At 39.4% G+C, this 20,297-nt stretch overlaps 1 protein-coding gene across 4 annotated transcripts in view; it reads right to left on the bottom strand.

Moving 5' to 3' along the window:
* Positions 1 to 20,297, bottom strand: part of TRIM37 (tripartite motif containing 37) — a 181,719-nt gene that overhangs the window by 74,283 nt on the left and 87,139 nt on the right. For 3 of the 4 annotated variants that reach the window (XM_025281189.3, XM_006045487.4, XM_006045486.4), the window contains exons 17-19: positions 15,939 to 16,024; positions 9,329 to 9,520; positions 199 to 504 (exon numbers count right to left, since the gene is read on the bottom strand). In XM_025281189.3, coding sequence (XP_025136974.2) covers positions 199 to 504; positions 9,329 to 9,520; positions 15,939 to 16,024 — 584 coding nt within the window. The remainder of the gene's footprint in view (positions 1 to 198; positions 505 to 9,328; positions 9,521 to 15,938; positions 16,025 to 20,297) is intronic. The other variant, XM_025281190.3, reaches the window with a different exon arrangement.

Raw genomic sequence — 20,297 nt, 5'->3', positions numbered from 1 at the left:
AATCAAGAAATGTTAACTCTGTTATATAGCAGAAAATATACAAAGTCAGTTTTGGATGGAAGAAAAAGCTGTATGTATTTGTAGTCCTAAGTAACACTGAGGGAGATATTTAAATATTATTATTCTGAAAATAACCTCTCCCCAAGTTTCCCAAATGGCACATGGAGAAATAAAACTAAGCGGATCTTTTTCACTTACAGTTTCGTATGTAACAACTGGCAACTGATGACTTTGCCAAGAGCTCCATTCCCAATTCCTGTAACCTGCTGGAGTTTTCGGTGCCACATGCGGCCAGAGCTGCCTGGTCAGCAGAAAGGAGGCTTGCAGCCATGTCTCCAGAAGCAGCACTGTTGCTTTTTATTTCTGAAAGTGTGTTCTTTATATCAGTTTTACATCGAACTTCAGCCATTTGAGTTTTGAGTCTTTTTAGCATCTTTAAATCAGAGGGAACCCGCCACATTGCCTGCTGCTTCCTTTGGTCTTTATCTTTTCGAGAATATGATGCTGCAGAGAGGAAGTAACAAGTCACATTAACATAGACCTTAACATTCATGAAGCCATTCTGTACTGTGCATATAGGCAAATTAGAGGTGCAAGTAACCTAAAGCTCTTCAGGTGGTACCAACAATAAAAGCATGCATTAGATTCAATTAATGAAAAGACACAAGTATCATAACTCTATTCACACCTACAAAGTTAAAATCTGGGTCACATTTAGTTGTTGTTCAGTCATTCAGTCTTGTCCAACTCTTTGCGACCCCATGGACTGCAGCATGCCAGGTCTCCCTGTCCATCACCAACTCCCAGAGTTTACTCAAACTCATGTCCATCAAGTTGGTGATGCCATCCAACCGTCTCATCCTCTGTCGCCCCGTTCTCCTCCCGCCTTCAATCTTTCCCAGTATCAGGATCTTTTCCAATGAGCCAGCTCTTCCAATCAGGTGGCCAAAGTATTGGAGCTTCAGCTTCAGCATCAGTCCTTCCAACGAATATTCAGGGTTGATTTCCTGTAGGATTGACTGGTTGGATCTCCTTGCAGTCCAAGAGAGTCTCAAGAGTCTTCTCCAACACCACAGCTCAAAAGCATCAATTCTTTGGCACTCAGCTTTCTTTATACTCCAACTCTCACATCCGTACATGACTACTGGAAACCATAGCTCTGACTACACATACCTTTGCTGGCAAAGTGATGTCTTTGCTTTCTAAATACGCTGTCTAGATTTGTCAAGGCTTTACTTCCAAGGAGTATCTTTTAATTTCATGGCTGCAGTCACTGTCTGTACTGATTTTGAAGCCCAAGAAAATAAAATCTGTTTCTACTTTTTGCCTATCTATTTGCAATGAAGTGATGGAATCAGATGCCACGATCTTAGTTATAAGCCAGCTTTGTCACTCTCTTCTATCATCCTCATCAAGGGGCTCTTTAGTGGCTCTTCACTTTCCGTCACTAGAGTGGTGTCATCTGCATATCCATAGTTATTGATGTTTCCCCCAGCAATCTTGATTCCAGCTTGTGAGTCATCCAGTTTGGCAACACACATGAGGTGCTCTGCATGTAAGTTAAATAAGCAGGGTGACAATATACACCCTTGACATACTCTTCCCCAATTTGGAACCAGTCTGTTGTTCCATATCCAGATCTAACTGTTGCTTCCTGACCTGCATACAGGTTTCTCAGGAGGCAGGTAAGGTAACCTGGTATACCTATCTCCTGAAGAACTTTCCACAGTTTGTTGTGATCCACACAGTGAAAGGCTTTAGCCTACTCAATGAACCAGAAGTAGATGTTTTAATGGAATTCTCGTGCTTTTTCTATGATCGAATAGATGTTGGCAATTTGATTTCTGGTTCCCCTGCCTTTGATCTCTGGTTCCAGCCTGTACATCTGGAACTTCTTGGTTCACGTATTGTTGAAGACTACCTTGAAGAATTTTGAGCATTACCGTGCTAGCAAGGGAAATGAGTGCAATTGTGTGGTAGTTTGAGCTTTCTTTGGCATTGCCTTTCTTTGGGATTGGAATGCAAACTGACTTCTTCCAGCCCTGTGGCCTCTGTTGAGTTTTCCACATTTGCTGGCACATGGAGTGCAGCACTTTGTCAGCATCATCTTTCAGAATTTGAAATAGCTCAGCTGGAATTCCATCACCTCCACTAGCTTTGTTTGTAGTAATGCTTCCTAAGGCCAACTTGACTTCACATTCCAGGATGTCTGAAACTAGGTGAGTGACCACATCATCGTGGTTATCTGGGTCATTAAGGCCTTTTTTGTATAGATCTGTGTATTCTTACCATCTCCTCTTAATCTCTTCTGCTTCTGTTAGGTCCTTGCCATTTCTGTTCTTCATTTGTGCCCATCTTTGCATAACATTTTCCCTTGGGAGCTCTAATTTTCTTGAAGAGATCTGTAGTCTTTCCCATTCTATTGTTTTTCTCTATTTCTTCACATTATAATAACTCAAATCTGAATTATACATTTAACTCTAAAAATTTTAAAAGCTGCCACACTGCCTGTGCTTTCTTCTTTGTATTTATTCACTTTTCTCAAATTTTCTATACTGAGCTTTTAGTATGCTCACAATTAAAAAAAAAAAAAACAGAAAAAGCATAAACCTAGAAGCCAAACACTTAGTCAAATATGTTATACATAGTATATAAAATATACAGTCTAACTCATTTTAAAAAGGTGATTTACTGAACTGTTATCCAATGTGGATGCAGCTATTAATTGCCATGCTGCTAAGTCGCTTCAGTAGTGTCCGACTCTGTGCGACCCCAGAGACGGCAGCCCACCAGGCTCCCCCATCCCTGGGATTCTCCAGGCAAGAACACTGGAGTGGGTTGCCATTTCCTTCTCCAATGCATGAAAGTGAAAGTGAAGTCACTCAATCATGTCTGACTCTTGGCAACCCCACGGACTACAGCCCACCAGGCTCCTCCATCCATGGGATCTTCCAGGCAAGAGTACTGGAGTGGGGTGCCATTGCCTTCTCCATTAAGTGCCATGGACTATCATAAATAAATAAAAAAAAATTACTTCCCTGTCAGTGAGTCTTCGCAGTCATTAAACTAACAATACTTTGCTTCTTCTAAGAGAAAGTAGTTGAAGTTGTTTTTAATTTCTTTTCCCCAACTCAAAAATTAAAGACAGAAACGAGCAAGCAAAAACACACAATTTCTATGCAGGAAAGAGAAAGGAACTAGGGATTCTGGAAATCAAAGAACATTATGACTGACTCAAAGCAAGAAGAAATCAAGTTCCTCACCCCTAAAAACACCGCCTAAACTCCTTAAGAGGTACCCTAACTAGACAGAGGAACAAGTCCTTTCCTAGCAGGAATGACAGCTGACCCTGCTCACACACTGCAACAACCCATGCCATAAGAGATGGAGAAGGCAGACACCACAGTGTGTTCAACAGCCACTCCCTCACTTCTACCATGCCCGCAGAACCCAGCCTGTTTCGGTGTTAGGCAGGCCAGCACTGCTCAGGGCAGTGAGAGCTGTCCTTTGCTTGGCCCTAGAGGGTATGAGCCTACGACTGGTCTAAGCTTATTCCTCTTGGAGCATTTAGAGTGGGCACACAACTAAGAATTTCAGCCAAAGTTGGGGGTAGGGGAGAGAGGGCCTCCATTCTGACTGGGAGATTTTATTATGTTGGGGATACAGCTAAAAGTAGAGGAGCCTGAATTCAAACCAAGGAATCTGCCTCCAGAGTCTTAATACTTTGCTCTCCAGCATCACAGGAATAGGTCTTTTACATCCCATCTTTTCTTTCCTGATAGCGACACATTCCTGTGAATAAATGATGCCTGAAACTGTGGCAGTCATCTTAACGTCATGCCAGAACAGGCAAGAAAACTGCAGGAGGACCATCCCTTGCTCTGCCTTTAAATACCTGATGCACATGGAATCACTAACCTCCAGATGGAATATGTATAACAAAGTGCCTTCATTACTGTTAGTTAAGCCACGATTAGCACGATTTTGCTACTTGCAGCTGAAAGCATTCACAATAGACTATTAGGAGAGATTGTAGAAACCCAGGATTTGGTCTCAGATCAACCATTTAATTGCTGTAACTTTCTTTAAATCTTCCAGCTTCTGAGTCCATTTACTTATTTGTGAAATGAAGACAATAATATATATTATAACAGGGCTGTCCTGAGGCTCAGGAGATCCAATGGCTATGAAACCACTGCGCAGCATAGCTCCCATTCAACCCCCTGTCCACCAAAGTATCACAGCAGTTTTTAAAACCCAAATCAGATGTTACATTCCTGCTTAGGATCACCGAGGAAATATCAGCAGAGCACACAGGCCCTGCATGATCTGATGCCACCTCCACTTCCGAGGCTTTCCCCTGCCTCCTGGTGGCTCAGTGCCCCTAGTCCCGCAGCTCCGCCCGGCAGCCATGCTCTGTCCTCACCCTTTTCACACGTTCTCTTCCCTCTGCTCTTGCTGTTAACTCAGACTTACCAGGTCTGATGGGAAATGTCTCCTTCTTCAAGCACCTAAACACACCAATTGCTCCCCTCCTTTCAAATCAATTCTTACCTAATTTTGTAGAGCACATTATATTACAATAAGGAAGACAGACAAGTAGAATGTGAATAACTTAGAGGCTGAGATTACATCTTAGTGATCTATGCATTCTAGGCCATGCAGCCTATGGCACAAAATACTCAAAATGTTTTGCTAAATAAAATCTTTGTGGCTGTCATCTCCCACCCTACATGTACCTGGACTTAAATAAGAAAACCTGTATTAACCCACATGATTTAGTCTACTATTACTAGAAACTGACAAGAATTTTTAAAAGTAAGCCCAAATGGGAAAATACAAAATAGATTTAAACAAACCTCCATTACCTGACAGTCAACAAACAATTACTGAGTTTGTTTCAAATGCTAAGCACTGGGCTAGGCAGGGGGTACAAGAGTGAACAGGGCAAACACCCAGTCTTTGCCCTCACAAAGCTCACAGTCCAGCTGAGAAAAAATGAAAATCCATTCCAGTACTGTGTGGTAAGTGCCAAGACGGGAGACTGTAAAAGTGCTATGGACTCTTGTACCACGGGAACCTGACAAGGATACTCACCGCACTGAGGACGAGAAGCCTTTCTGAATCTGTCAAGTTATAAGGTTAAGAATTGAGAGTCTCATCTATAACACTCACTCGCCTCTTTCGAGAATGACAGTTATCCACAGCTCCTCCTTCAGACTTCAGTGTCCGTCCCTGCCACCCCCCTTCTGGTAATCTAAGCTACTTCAGAGTGCTCTGTTGTTGTTGCTGTTTAGTTACTAAGTTGTGTCCGACTCTTTTGCGACCCCACGGACTGTAGAGCGCCAGGCTCTCTGTCCAAGGGATTTCCTAGGCCAAGAATACTGGAGTGGGCTACCATTTCCTCCTACAGGGGATCTTCTCGATTCAGGGATCAAACTCGCCTCCTGTATTGGTGGGTGAATTCTTTACCACTGAGCCATCTGGAAAGTCCTCTTTACCATATTGCAATTAGTTGCCAAGCCCCATAAACTCTACCTCCACAAGTATAACTCTTTGCTCTAAGTAAACTACTTCTCCACTGCCCAGGTTAATCTGTTCCCTAGAGATTTAAAAGAATTTTTATAATGCCAAAAAATCCTGAAGATCTTACCCCAGCTCCACACGTTATAATGACTGAGAAAATACACAGAAATGTATGACTCTGTCCTCTCATACTGGGAATGACAATAAACATCTACAACTGTATCCTGATTAAATTTTGCTTTCTGATAGTTTTCTTAACACTGCAAGCTTTCTAAAATATAGTTTGAATCAAACTATTCTTAAACTGAAACAATAGTTACCCACTGTTCACTATGAATAAATTCCTCAGGCAAGCCTTTCACAGAACAGATCCAACTTGCCTTTCTATATACCACTGCGCATACCTCAAAATCAGGTTCAGCCACACTATCTGTTGTTCTTACCCTGATGCCCCTTATGATGTTCCTTTTATGAAACAGTGCTTAAGAACAAAAACCTAGAGTGAGCCTGACACGTGACAGGTGTTCACTATGAACAACTCCATGCCAACAAATTTGATAACCTAGATGTAACACACCAACTCCTTGAAAGTCAATCTGCCAAACTCACAGAAGAAAAAACAGACTATATGAATAGGCCTGTATATATTAAAGAAATTCAGTCAATAACAATACCTTTCCAAAACAGAAAGCATCTGGCCCAAATCGATCCACTGGTGAATTCTACCAAACATTTAAAGAAGAAATTATAAAGAGGGGATACTTCTTTACTGAATCTATGAGGCCAGCATTATTCAAATATCAAAGTCAGACAGACATTACAAGAAAACTACAGACCAGTATCTCTGACAAACACAGATACCAATAACCCTCAACAAACTATTAGCAGACTGAATTAAACAATATATTTAAAAAACCATACATGACAACCAAATGAGATTTATCCCAGGTATACAAGGCTTGGTCAATATTTGAAAATCATTTAATGTAATCTATTTACATCATATCAATAGATGCCAAAAAAAAAAAGCATGTCACAAAATCCAGCAACCATTCACAATAAAACCTCAGAACAAAGGGGAACTTTCTCAGCCTGATAAAAGAATATCTATGGAAAATTTACAGCTAGTATTATACTTTCTGGTGAGAAACTTAAACGCTTTCCCATCAAGATCAGGGACATCTTTTCACCACTCCTTTCCAATCACTACAGGAAGTTCTCGCTAATGCAATAAGACAAGAAAAGGAAATGAAAGTATACAGATTGAGAAGGAAAGAATACACAAAGAATACAAAATGAACACTAAAATTCAAGCAAGCATTTTAATAAAAAGAAACCTGGATCTTTCTGCAACATTAGCCTTAAATATCCTCTCACAGAAAGGTCATTTTTCACTCGGCTTCCATGACTCTCTTCTCTCTCCTCTCTAAAGGCTCTTCATCTGGCTCATCTTCCACACACGCAATAACAACAGATGTTCACCATAATTATGTTCCATGGCACCCCACTCCAGTACTCTTGCCTGGAAAATCCCATGGATGGAGGGGCCTGGTGGGCTGCAGTCCATGGGGTTATTAAGAGTCGGACACGACTGAGCGACTTCACTTTCCACTTTCAAGCATTGGAGAAGGAAATGGCAACCCACTCCAGTGTTCTTGCCTGGAGAATCCCAGGGACGGGGGAGCCTGGTGGGCTGCCGTCTATGGGGTCACAAAGAGTCAGACACAACTGAAGGGACCTAGCAGCAGCCCTTTTAAAGGATTTCTTGAAACTCATTCTCCTGAAATCTTCAACTCCCTTCATTTTAATTACTCAGCATCACCTCTCAGCAGGTAACTGCCTGTATTTCAGTCTTAATTTTTAGCTATCTGCTGAGCATCTCTACTGTGACATCCCGCTGGTATGTCAAACTCAATATGCTTAAATCCAAACCTTGTTCTTCCTCTCTCTTTCATACCCCATCCCCCTTGTCATCGACTTTTTAATCATTTTGATCTAAAACTCAATTCATTTCATTTATATTATCCATTTTAATAGAAAACTTTCAGAGAACAGAGATCTTATTCTGTTTATGTAGTTTACATTCTTTTCTCTGACAGTGAATTTTTCAAAAACAGGATTTTACTTGTCTATAAAATATGCTATTCCTTGGACAACTGTAATTTTTCAACCATAATTGTATTGTTGGATATTTTCAAAGAACTCTGATTGTTTTCTCCTTGGAATATATTCCTAAAAATGAAGTTACAGGATTAAAGGATAGAGGTATTTTACATCTACTACAAAATTTTCCTTCAAAAAGGTTAGAACAATGTGTATACATCCACTGGAGGTTCAGAACTTGTTTGTTTCACTAAGTCTTTGCAAACAACAATGGTTATAATTTAAGCAAAATCTTTGCTAATAAGTTTCTTTTTTAAGGGTATTTGTTGATTACAAGAACTATGTGTAATTTAAATTTTCTCTTTATAATTTTCTACATTTTAACTTTCTACAATAAAAATGCCTCAGAAAAAAATCATATACAATGTGATAAGTACTGTTTTGTACCAGCATAATACAAAATGTACTTGAATGACAGAAAAAGGCAACTGTTTCTTGACCTGATTGGAGACAGTCTTTCAAATTGAGGACCTAGGCTTTCAGGAAGTATACTTTAGAAACAAAGAGAACTAAATAATCCAAGTTCTGATCTATCTTCCACTAGAGCACCTCTATTTCTCTGTTTTCTACACTGAGGCTCTGCCTTAAACTCTACTTGAAAAGTGAGTTCTGCTGCTATAAAGAAGCATCAAAATCACTATTCTAAATCACTGATTTGATTTGTAAAGTACTACTTTTTTTTTTTTTTAGGAAGGTAGGAAAAATGTTCAGTTTATTTTAGAAAGCTTTCCAACAAAAATGGTTTCAAAGTATGCCATTTAAAAGTAAATGTCTAGCACTTCCCTGGTGGCACAGTGGCTAGGAATCCGCCTGCCAATGCAGAGGACATGGGTTTAACTCCTGGTTTGGGAGGATTCCACGTGCTGTGGAGCAACTGAGCCCGTGTGCCACACTACTGAGCCCGCTTGCTGCAACTACTGAAGCCTGTGTGCCTACAACCTGTGCACCACAACTCGGGAGTAGCCTCCACTCTCTGCAACTAGAAAGTGCCCCTGATGTCCACAACTAGAGAAAGCCTGCGCACAGCAACAAAGATCCAACACAACCGAGTTTTAAAAATAAAATTAACAGGTGTAAGTTTAAAAAAGGGAAAAACCTGTGTCTAAAGTTTAAGAAGTCCACATTTGACTATACTTCTAAATTTGTGTAAGTGTATACATCATATTACAGTAACACAAATGTAATTTCTTTTTAACAAATAATTTTTTAAAAATACTGCTGCTAACTGGTATACATTTTTAGGCTACTGAACATCAAAGCATGAGTAAACCTTCTATTTCTATTTTTAATTAACACACAGTCCCACTTAGACGTCAGGGTACTCATGAGGCCTGCGAAACTTTAAGTCCATTCACAAAGAGGACATGTAATTCACATGGATCAAACCGCCCAGTAGTCACAATCTAAAAGGCAAATCATATAAAAGCCTTCTTACAGGTACTTTGACATTATTTTTGTACAAAATACCTTTGAACAATAACAAAAAACTGATTTAACTGATATATTTTTATAAAACACAACAAAAAATCAATTTGTGACAGAAACATACCATGTTCCAACACTTAAGATATCGGAATTTAAATTTAAGAATTCTTTTGGAGAAGCACAGAAAAAAGGAAAATTACTGTTCATATTTTACCTGTGGGCTGAAGTGAAGCAGGGGGCCGAGGCTGTAAGCCCCACAAATTTTCCATACTGCTCCGGTCCTTAAGGTCCAAGAGATGTATTAAAATTAAAGGATCGATGTCTAATAAACTACTGGTAGCAGCAGAGCACAAGTGTGCTCTTCTTGACATTCTGCTACTGGCACCCACATAGCCATGGTTACCACCTGCAAAAGAAAGAGATACAGAAAATGAAAGCTACATGTAATTGGACAAATTCAACTATACTTAAAAGAAAAAAGTAAACTGGTTAATGTTGTTTGAATACTTGTCTATGGACCTATCTCTTAGGAGCTGGTGTTCATGATGAGAAGCACAAAGAAACCGTATCGCCAGAGAAGTGTACAAAGAACAGTGAATGACCACTGGCCTCATTACTACTCAAAATTCAGGAGTTACCCACAACCCCATCCTGCGTGCATGCTCAGTTATGTCAGACTTTTCATGACTGCATGGACTATAGCCTGCCAGGAGCCTCTGTCCATGAAATTTTTCAGGCAAGAATACTGGATACTGGAGTAGGTTGCTATTTCCTCCTTCAGGGGAATCTTCCTGACCCAGGGATCAAACCCATGTCTCTTGCATCTCCTGCACTGGCAGGTGGACCACTATCGCCACCTGGGAAGCCCCACCCTAAACCCCAGAAATAAAAAGGTGAGAGCATGTACAATATACACAACTGGGGGATAAGGGTTAAGGAAAAGGAGAATGTTTCTTATAACCCAGTGGTCTTGGATGAAAGTCAAGCCCCCTGGTATGACAGATCCCAAGGATCTAGACACCAAAATGGAATCTTCTGCAGGTCTGCTGCTGCTGCTGCTAAGTCACTTCAGTCGTGTCCGACTCTGTGCAACCCCGTAAACGGCAGCCCACCAGGCTCCTGCGTCCATGGGATTCTCCAGGCAAGAGTACTGGAGTGGGTTGCCACTGCCTTCTCCAATGCATTAAAATGAAAAGTGAAAGTGAAGTCGCTCAGTCGTGTCCGACTCTTAGCGACCCCAGGGACTGCACCCTACCAGGCTCCTGCATCCACGGGATTCTCCAGGCAAGAGTACTGGAGTGGGTTGCCATTAAATACTCAGGTCATGACTGTCTGGCAAGACATTTTTTCTAGTTTGATTAAATACTAAAGTACAATTTGAATATTTTAGACTTAACCTATTAATGACTGATACATAATAATGACATCTGAGAACATGGTCATTCTGTATTACCTATATTGAACTTAAAAAGCTCCTTAACCCAAGGAAATCATCTGACTTTTCTCCAGTGCCTAGTACAATGTCTAGGAAGTATTAGGTATGGAAATGTTGGTTAAAACTGACCTCCTTAAATAAAGTTATTAAAATTTATTCTTAAAAAAAACCACAACATTAAAAAATGTTACATGCAAAGTCTTAAAGTAGATAATATAAAAATAACATGAAGGTCCTGATTATTCATGAGGGTGTTTGTAAAGAGATGGAGATGGATAGGGGGTACTTAGGAGAAAAGTTTATTATTCAGAAGCTTCAGGCCAGTTATTTACTTACATGTTTTTCATCTACATTCACATCCTCACGTCCTTACCTTCTATTTGTTTGTCCTTCGTCTTCTAAGGATTATCCCGTTGCCAATTTCTCTTTTACCCTCTGTACACACCACTGCAACTCCTATTTTTCGTTTTTTGCAACTTCTATTTTAAAAAACAGAAAACTATTCCCTCTCCCCCTTGAAACTGTTCCTTAGCTCTTTTCCTTTACTAGGAAGTTCTCAAATCAGGCCGCATAGAAGTCAGCTGGAGGAGTTTTTAAAATGACAGGTTCCTGGCCCTACTCTAGATGTCCTGAATGAGGATACTGGAGGGGGATCCAGGAGTTTTTCAAAAAGCTACTCAGGTGGTTCTGATTATACAGTAAATAGGTTCATCCAGATTATGGTATCGATTGCCCAACTATCTGGTTCTTCAAAAACAAAAGCTGTTTATCTCTCACGTTAAATGGACCTCCAAGCACAGAAATGAGTGTTAATAGTCTTCTATTTTCTAACCACTCTTCCAGGTCACTCACTACTCTCACCAATGAGCAAAACTCCTTTCTGTTGTGGTTCATGTCCTTTGGCTATTCCATCCCTCACAGGTTCCCATCCTTCCACACAGTATCACATTTCATCCAAAGGCATCAGAGATTTTAGCATCTAGTTCAGTTCCCCACTTTAAGAGTTAACACTGCCATTAACCTGCGGAGTGTGTGGAATCTGTCTCATACAGCCTAGTTGCATGAGCACATGCTCAGTTGGTTGAGTCATGTCTGACTGTTTGCAACCCCATGAACTGTAGTCCACCAGGCTCCTCTGTCCAGGGATTATCCTAACCCAGGGATTGAACCCCCATTTCCAGCACCACAGGAGGATTCTTTACTGCTGAGCCACCAGGGAAGTCCATAAAGCCTAGTGAATGATCACAAATTAATAGCACCCCAAGATTCCTCCAAGCCTCCTAAAATTGCTCACTTACTCTCCTCCCCAAAGGTAACTTCCATCCAGAGTAAAACACCATAGATTAGTCTGCCTGTTTCTGAACCTTTTTTAAATGCAATGATACAGCTATATTCTTATATTCTGCTTCTTTGCTCAATATTATATTCATGAGATTCATCTATATTGCTATATATAGCAGCTTATTCATTTTCATTATTTCTGTGCAGCGCTATAAAATATGAATATATACAACTACTTTATTTCTATTAGGAAAGAATTTGGGTTGCTTTTTGCTACTAGAAATAAAGCTACTGAACTTATAAGCAGAAAACTGCTCCTGAACTTCACATGGGAAAAAAAAAACTCATAAAAAAAGCAAATGGATGCTCTCTTCCTAAGCCAAGCCAGATTAAGCCTTCTAAAATGTCACACTAATCTATCTGAGCTCTTGATTTTACTACAGTGCTTGTATGTATTAGCAAAAATTTGAGGTCCTACACAGTCTACACTCAAACTACCTTTCCAGTCTTCTCTAGTTTTTGACATTCTTTACTTTGTTAAAAATTACATTTACTTTTTTAAAATTAAAAACACAAGAAAACAAAACCACCTAAAAAAGAACAATACCGCTCTAAATTATCTTGTAAAACTCAACTGGCAAATACCAGCTCCCTTCTGTCAGAAGTGTAAAAGTCATAGGATGTGTATATTTAGCCTTAGCCTATATACTGCCCAACAGTTTTCTAAAGTAGAGTTATCATTTTCATTCCTACCAGCAAGCTATGAGAGTTTCCATCTCTCCACATGCTTTCAACATTTAGTACTGCCAGTTTAAAAAGTATTAGCCATTACAGTGGGTATTCAATGGTACCATAATGTGGATTTTATCTGGCATTTCCTGAAAAAGAACGAAGAAAAATGAAGAGAGTCTCAGAGACCTATGAAACCCCACCCACCAAGTGTACCAGCATACACGTAACGGGAGTTAGAAAAGAGGAGAAAGAACATTATTCAAAGAAAAATGGGTAAAAATTCCCTACATATAATGAAAACTATTCATGTAAACATCCAAAAAACTCAAGAAACTTCATGTAGGATAAACAAACTCAATAGCACCATAACTTGCATTTCTCTGACAAAAGCAGTATCTTTAAAAATGTGTACTGGTCATCTAGATAGACTCCTTTGTAAAGTGTCTATTCTTGTCTTTTGCCTATTTTTTTAAACTAAAGAGGTTGTCTTGATTTGTAGAAATTCTTTACATATTATGGGTGAATCTTGTAAATCATATTTTAATTAGTTTATTAATTTCAATGAATAAAAACTACAACTCCTATTTTTAAAAATGTTTTTAAAATAATTGTTTATGTTTATCTCCGGTGCTGTGAGGGCTTTTCTGGCTGTGGCGAGGAGTCCCTCTCTATTTTGCAGTGCACGGCTTCTAACTGCGGTGGCTTCTCCTGCAGAGCAGGGCTCCAGGCACACGGGCTCAGCAGCTGTGGCACCCGGGCTCGCAGCAGTTGCAGTTCCTGGGCTCTACAGCACAGGTTCCATAGTTGTGGAGCATGGGCTTAGTAATTCGCCAAAGACCAGGCATTGAACCCACGTCTCCTGCATTGGCAGGCGATTCTTTACCACTGAGCCACCAGGGAAGCCCTGATGATGCTTATTTTAAAAAAAAAAACAATGCATATTACTACCCAGACTGCACATCTGTGGTCTTCCAAGCAGCCAGTTACATGGGTCTGGAGATCATAACGTGGGAGTCCCACTGGCCCATCAATATCAGCATGGATCACACTGAATATATTATCCTCTGCTCTGAGACTCACTAGCTTATGGAATGAGGCCCAAACGAGAGACCTTAAGGAATCACCCCCACACCACCACCGACTCCAACCCATCCGGTAAGACACTCCCAAGTCATACAGAGTCTTACTATTTAACATCTCTCAAAAGGTTTCTTCTTCTCTGCCTCTACTATTCTTACCTTATTTTGGGCCCTCAAACTATCCCTCCTGGAATATTGAGGTAGTTTCCTTTCATTTTTTTGGCTACACTGTGCAGCTTGTGGGATCTTAATTTCCCAAGCAGGGGTCAAACCCATCCTCTCATCAGTGAAAGCACGGAGTTCTAACCACTGGACTCCCAGAGAATTTTCACAGTAGTATCCAATCTCATCTCATCCACCTTTAACCCATTTTTCACTATATAGACAAATCTGATCACATTCACTCTTAAAGACCTTTAGTGGTTCCACAGAATAGAAGGCCAAGCTCCTTAGCCAGGCAAATAAGACTTTCCATTACCCGATCTTGTAACGTGATGGACCTGGAGGGTATTATACTAAATGAAATAAGTAAGACAGAGAAAGATAAAGAAATATGACTTCACTTATATGTAATATCTGTATGTAAAATCTAAGAAACAAAACAAATGGACAAACATAACAAAACCAGAAACAGTCATACACAGAAAACAAACAGGCTGTTATCAGAGGGGAGTCGAGTAGAGAAGAGGAAAGGAAAAAAAAAAGGTAACTATGTGAGGCAATGAATGCTAACTGGCTTGATCATGCTGACCATTTCACAATGTGTATTTATCTGAAACCGTCATGCTGTACACCTTAAACATACACAATTTTTGTCAATTACACCTTTTAAAGCTGGGGGAAAAATGAGCAGGAGTCAGCACATGAAGGCCATTGTACACCATATTAATGAGTTTGGATTTCATCCTATAAGTAAATGGAATGAAATAAAGGGTTTTTAAGGAGAGAAGGGATATAATCAGATATTATTTTGAAGGGAATAAAAAGTCACTTCATTCGGAACTCATGCCATGGGAAACAGAATGGATGGGAGCAATAATGGATACAAAGAACCCAAATAGCCTCTCATTCAGGTTGAAAGACATAGGCCTACACCAGAAATGGCAGTGGAATGTGAAGTAACCAATGTTATTCACTCACTATCTAGGGGGAAGAATCAACAGATTTTGGTGACAAAGGGAGAGTGGAAGGAGAGGAAAAGGTGAAGAATATATAGCACTACTCATCATCAAGATGGTGGCCATCACTGATGGGTAAGCCTGAAAATGAAAAGGTAATGACTTCTGTTTAGGAGAGCTAAGACTGAAACATCAAAACCAAACCGCTACATTGGTCTGGAAGTCATGAGAAAAATAAAGGCTAGAGACGGAGCGGGGAGTAATCAGCATACAGACAGAACTGACATACAGGTGTGACTGAGATCACCTAGAAATAAAGTGAAAGACAGGAGTACAGTGCAGAAGTGGAAGCTGAAATGCTAAGGAGCAGTATTAAGGAGGTCTTTCGATATTCAAGCATGCTACAGAATATGCCAGTGTTCATACTAAGGGCGATGCAAGTAAAATAGAAGCAGCAAAAAATTAGTTGATAATTGATCTAGCCAAAATCCCCATGCTTAATTGAATAGGTCCAAGAAAACAAAAGAAACACTTACTATTTAAAACTGGTTATCCCAGGAGGGGCCGTGTACTTTGGTAAAAAGCTAGGTTCAAGACGACAACGTGAGGTTCTAGTCTAGCTATACCAACTAAATCTCTGAGCTTTTTCCATATAAACTGAGTTCTCAAAATGTCTTCTGTAACTCAAAGATTCAGTGATTCTATTCAAATTAATCTATAGTTGAGGTAGATATACAAACAAGACTTATGTATCATAAAAAGTAAGTTTGTAATGGTGGATAAGATCATGAGCTTTGGATTCAAATAAACAGAAAACTCTAATTCCTCTTTCATTTACTTAATTGTAAAATGACAACAAGTTGCTTAATTCCTTTACACATCAGTTTCTACAGCTGCAAAAAGAAGATAATATTAAAATCTGCCTCCAAGAATTTTATAGGTAAATGAGATAAGGTACACATTAAGTGCTTTTGCATAGTGCCTGCTATGTAAGAATGCATCAAATTTTAGCTATTACTATTCTAAATACTATTAGTAATATTCCAAAATCCATACATAAAATACAGTCCTTCTAATACCATGAACAATGAAGTGCAATGGCTGCCACATATTAAAATATGATACAGTCAAAGAAGAGGAAAGAGAAGACAGGATGGCTGTGGGGTTTGGCTCCAGTACCTGGAGGTCCTGCTGCAGCTGCATCTTCCATGAGTTCTCCCTCTTCCAATTCCATGTTGTTGTATTCCACATCATTCTCTCCAGACCTAAGAATATACAGAATTCATTTTTCCACATAGTAAGTAAAATTAACATTATCTGTCATATCTCAATGAATTTTACAACAATAGTGTATAGCTTTCTCCTATGAAGTAACAGTATATTTCTAAACAGAAAACTGAGGGGAAAGACTTTTGTAATTATCACATGTATGTACAGTATTATTAATGTTCAATCTACCTTTTTAAAGTACTAAAATAGGTTGGCAACATTTAATTTTCAAAATGGAAAATCTGAGAACCATGTAAGCAGAAGAGATTATAGCTTCAAAGAATTTGTACTTTAATGGTAGTAAATTAGGCTTAAAACTGTACATTTTAAGGTTAACAAGGATGTTCAAATTACTATATATGACTAAAAACTAGTTTCTTAAGATATCATTTCAGAAAAGAGGGTGTTGTTTATCAAAACACAATTATCTTATTTTAAATGACAAAGTACTATATGGAATAGCACAAATCTAGTTTTGGGTATTTAAAGTGAAAGTCACTCAGTCGTGCCTGACTCCTTGCAACCAATGGACTATATGGTCCATGAAATTCTCCAGGCCAAAATACTGGAGTAGGTAGCCTTTCCCTTCTCCAGGGGATCTTCCCAACCCAGGAATCGAACCAGGGTCTCCTGCATTGCTGGTGGATTCTTTACCAGCTGAGCCATCAGGAAGCCCAAAGGAGTCTGAAAATCAACTCCTAGGTTGACAGAATGAGGAGCTCTACAGATCTGCTCTCCAGTAACACCAGTAACACTGTGAACATTATTTTTTAAGGCAATAGTCTATAGACTCTGGAAATGATTCTAAGAGCATATACCAAATGAAAAACAGTAATGAAATTTGGTAACGACAATGAGTCTGTGGTACGTGAACCAAGAGCAGTGATACAGGAATTCCACTTCTGACTGATGCACCCAAGCATATATAAGGCTCCCATTTCCCACAGCTCCCAGGAGAAGGGCTATATTCCCAAGAGGAACAAGACCCCAGCATTTCTCATCCTGCTTCCAGATACCTGTGGCTAGGCTAAAGTCAGGTATACGTGGCCAAGAGGCAGGGATTCCCTTCTTTCATCCAGACCCAAGGCTCTACCTTTGATGCAGCATGTGAAGAAACTGGGGCCCAGATCACCCTTGCCGCAAGTCACTCATAAAGCAGAAGTTCCAGGCCTCAGAAGACCAACTGAAAAGATCTGAGGCTACAGCCCCCAACTCGCCCACTCCCACTGGCTCAGCTTCTAGAGTGGGAGAAGTAAGCACACCTCTGTCCTCACTCTAGCTTCAGAACTCTGGCTCAGAAATGTTGCCTGTGAGAAGCAGGCTATAAAAACAGAGCCACAGAAAAAGGTATAACACTATTAAGAACATTAAAAAAAAAACAACTCTCAAATGGAATCCAGCAAAAAAGAAAACTAGGAATCCAGCCAAAGATAAGGAGTTACACACCATGGCAGAGTAGAAATTATCCAAGGAACGCAAAGTTGCTTTAGAATCTGAAAATGAACTAATGTAATACACCATATTAACAGAATAAAAAATAAAAGCTACATGATCATCTGAAGAGATGCAGAAAGAGAATTCGAAAAAACCAATACCCTTTCATAATAAAAACACTCAATAAACCAGATGGGCATCTATGGAAAACTCACAGCTAACATCACATTAAGTGGTGAAAGACTGAACTTTCCCTGTAAGATCAGGAACAAGATAAGAAAGAATGTTTACTCCCACCAATTCTATATGATGTTCTATCCGGTAAACTTAGGGGAAAAAAAAAGAGATAGAAGGCACCCAAATTGGAAAAGAATAAGTAAAACTGTATCTATTTACAGGTATAATATTACACATAGAAAAACCTAAAGAATCCATTAAAAAAAGATTAGAATTCATAAACAAGTTAACAAGGGTGCAGGATACAAAAAATCTGCATTTTCATGTACTTACAAAGAACAACCCACAAAAGAAATTTTAAAAGAAAATTCAATTGCATTTACAATAGCATGAAAAAGAATAAGATCAAAGAACAACCCACAAAAAAAACTTAAAAAGAAAATTCAATTGCCTTTACAATAGCATGAAAAAGAGTAAGATACTGATGAATGATTTCAAAAATGTATAAAACATATACTCTGAAAACTACAAAACACTTGAAATATTAAAAATTTCTGATTGGCAAAAGACCCTGTCAATATGAAAAGATAAGCTAGAGAATGAAAGTTATCTTCAAAGCATGTTCCAAATTCAGCAAAGGACTAGTACCTAATATGCAAGTGAAAGTGAAGTGAAGTTGTTCAGTCGTGCAGACTCTTTCTGACCCCATGGACTATAACCTACCAGGCTCCTCTGTCCATGGGATTTTCCAGGCAAGAGTACTGGAGTGTGCTGCCATTTCCTTCTCCAGGATCTAATATACAAAGAATTCTCTAAACTCAACAGTAGTTGCTAGGAGGAAAGAGGGCATTATTGTTTTATGGGTACAGACTTTAGTCTGGGAAGATATAAAAAAAAGCTCTAGGGATAGACAGTGGTGATGGTTGTGCAAAATGAATATTTAATGCCACTGAACTGCCCTTAGAAATTATTATGTATGCATGCAAGCATGCAGGCTCAGTCGCTCAGTCTTGTCCAACTCTATGCGGCCCCATGAACTGTGGTCTGCCAGGCCAGTCTGGGATTTTTCAGGCAAAGTACTGAAGTGAGTTGCCATTTCCTTCTCCTGTGGTTATGTATATTTTATCATTAAAAAAAAGAGTTCCAATTAGAAAACAGGTAAAAGACACGAAGAGAAATTTTACCAGTGAGGATATGCCTATGGGAAATTAGGCACATGAAAAGATGTTCAACATCATTAGCTAACAGGGGGAAGTAAATTAATACCACAATGAGATATCACAATGACTAAAATAAAACCTAGGGCAATAGTAAATCCTGCAAAAGTGGACCATACATATACTGCTCATAGGAATGCAAAAACTAAAAAACTAGTTGGCAGTTTCTTCAAAAACTAAACTTTCAATTACCATACAATCCAGCAGTTAAACCTATCCAAAGAAATGGAGATTTATGTTCACACAAAATTCTGTACATGAATGTTTCTAGTAGTTTTATTTATAGTAGCCCCAAACTGAAAACAATCCAGATGTTCTTCAACCAGTGAACAGCTGAACAAATTGTAGTGTATCCACAACACAAACCACTTATCAGCATTAGAGCGAACGGACTACCTATGCACACAGTAACATGGATGAGTCCCCAGAGAATCAGGCAGAGTGGGGAAAATGCCAGTTCCTAGGTGTTACATACTGTATGATTCCATTTACATAACATCCTTTAAATGACAAAATTATAGAAACAAGGAAAACATGGGTGGTTGCAAAGGAAGAGGTCAGGTAGGGCAAGTAGGTATGTTATAGAACAGCAACATATGGGGCACTTGTGGTGAAGGAAATGTTCTGTATCTTGCTTATGTCAAATCAATATCCTGGCTGCGATGTTTGTTACTTACTACTGAGGAAAACTGGGCAAAGGGCATATGGAATCTTGTATTATTTCTCACAACTGCAAGTGAATTTACAATTACCTCAAAAAAAAAAAGAAAAAAACAAACAGCAAGAAGAAAATGCATACTGCTATCATAAAAAGACTGAGGTGGAGGGAGAGAAGAAGGTCTGTGCTCTAGCTAACTAAAAGTTATTTATAATAATCATTATCCAAATCAACTATGTTCCTAGTTCCCCATCTATTAGAAGAGGGAACCGACCTTAATTTGTAAAAGCTAACAATGTATGTTCCTGAGAAGGTCAAATTGGGCGAGCCAGTGGCTCAGCAGTAAAGAATCTGCCTGCAATGCAGGAGATGCAGGTCCAACCATGGTCCAGGAAGATCCCCTGGAGGACGTCATGGCTACCCACTCCAGTATTCTTGCCTGGAGAATCCCATGGACAGAGGAGCCTGCCGGGCTACAGTCCACAGGGTCACAAAGACACAACTAAAGTGACTGAGCCCAGTACAGATGTTCAAATTGGCTTAACTGCGCTATTTCTATGAATTATACAATATACTTTGAATCAAGCTATTAATGTAGATGCATGCATATAAAGAGAACATAATCAAACACTTTCTAGTGGAAAAAACATTAAAAGTCAATCTGGGGACTTCTCTGGTGGTCTGGCGATTAGTACTCTGCACTTCCAATGCGGGGACCTGATCAGGGAACTAGATCCCACATGCTGCAAAGAAGAGTTTGCATGTCTGAACTAAGGATCCTGC

This window comes from Bubalus bubalis, chromosome 3 (genome assembly GCF_019923935.1).
Source record: "Bubalus bubalis isolate 160015118507 breed Murrah chromosome 3, NDDB_SH_1, whole genome shotgun sequence".
Lineage (NCBI taxonomy): Eukaryota > Metazoa > Chordata > Mammalia > Artiodactyla > Bovidae > Bubalus > Bubalus bubalis.
Note: the sequence above shows the minus strand (reverse complement) of the source record. Positions and strands in the feature narration are given on the sequence as shown.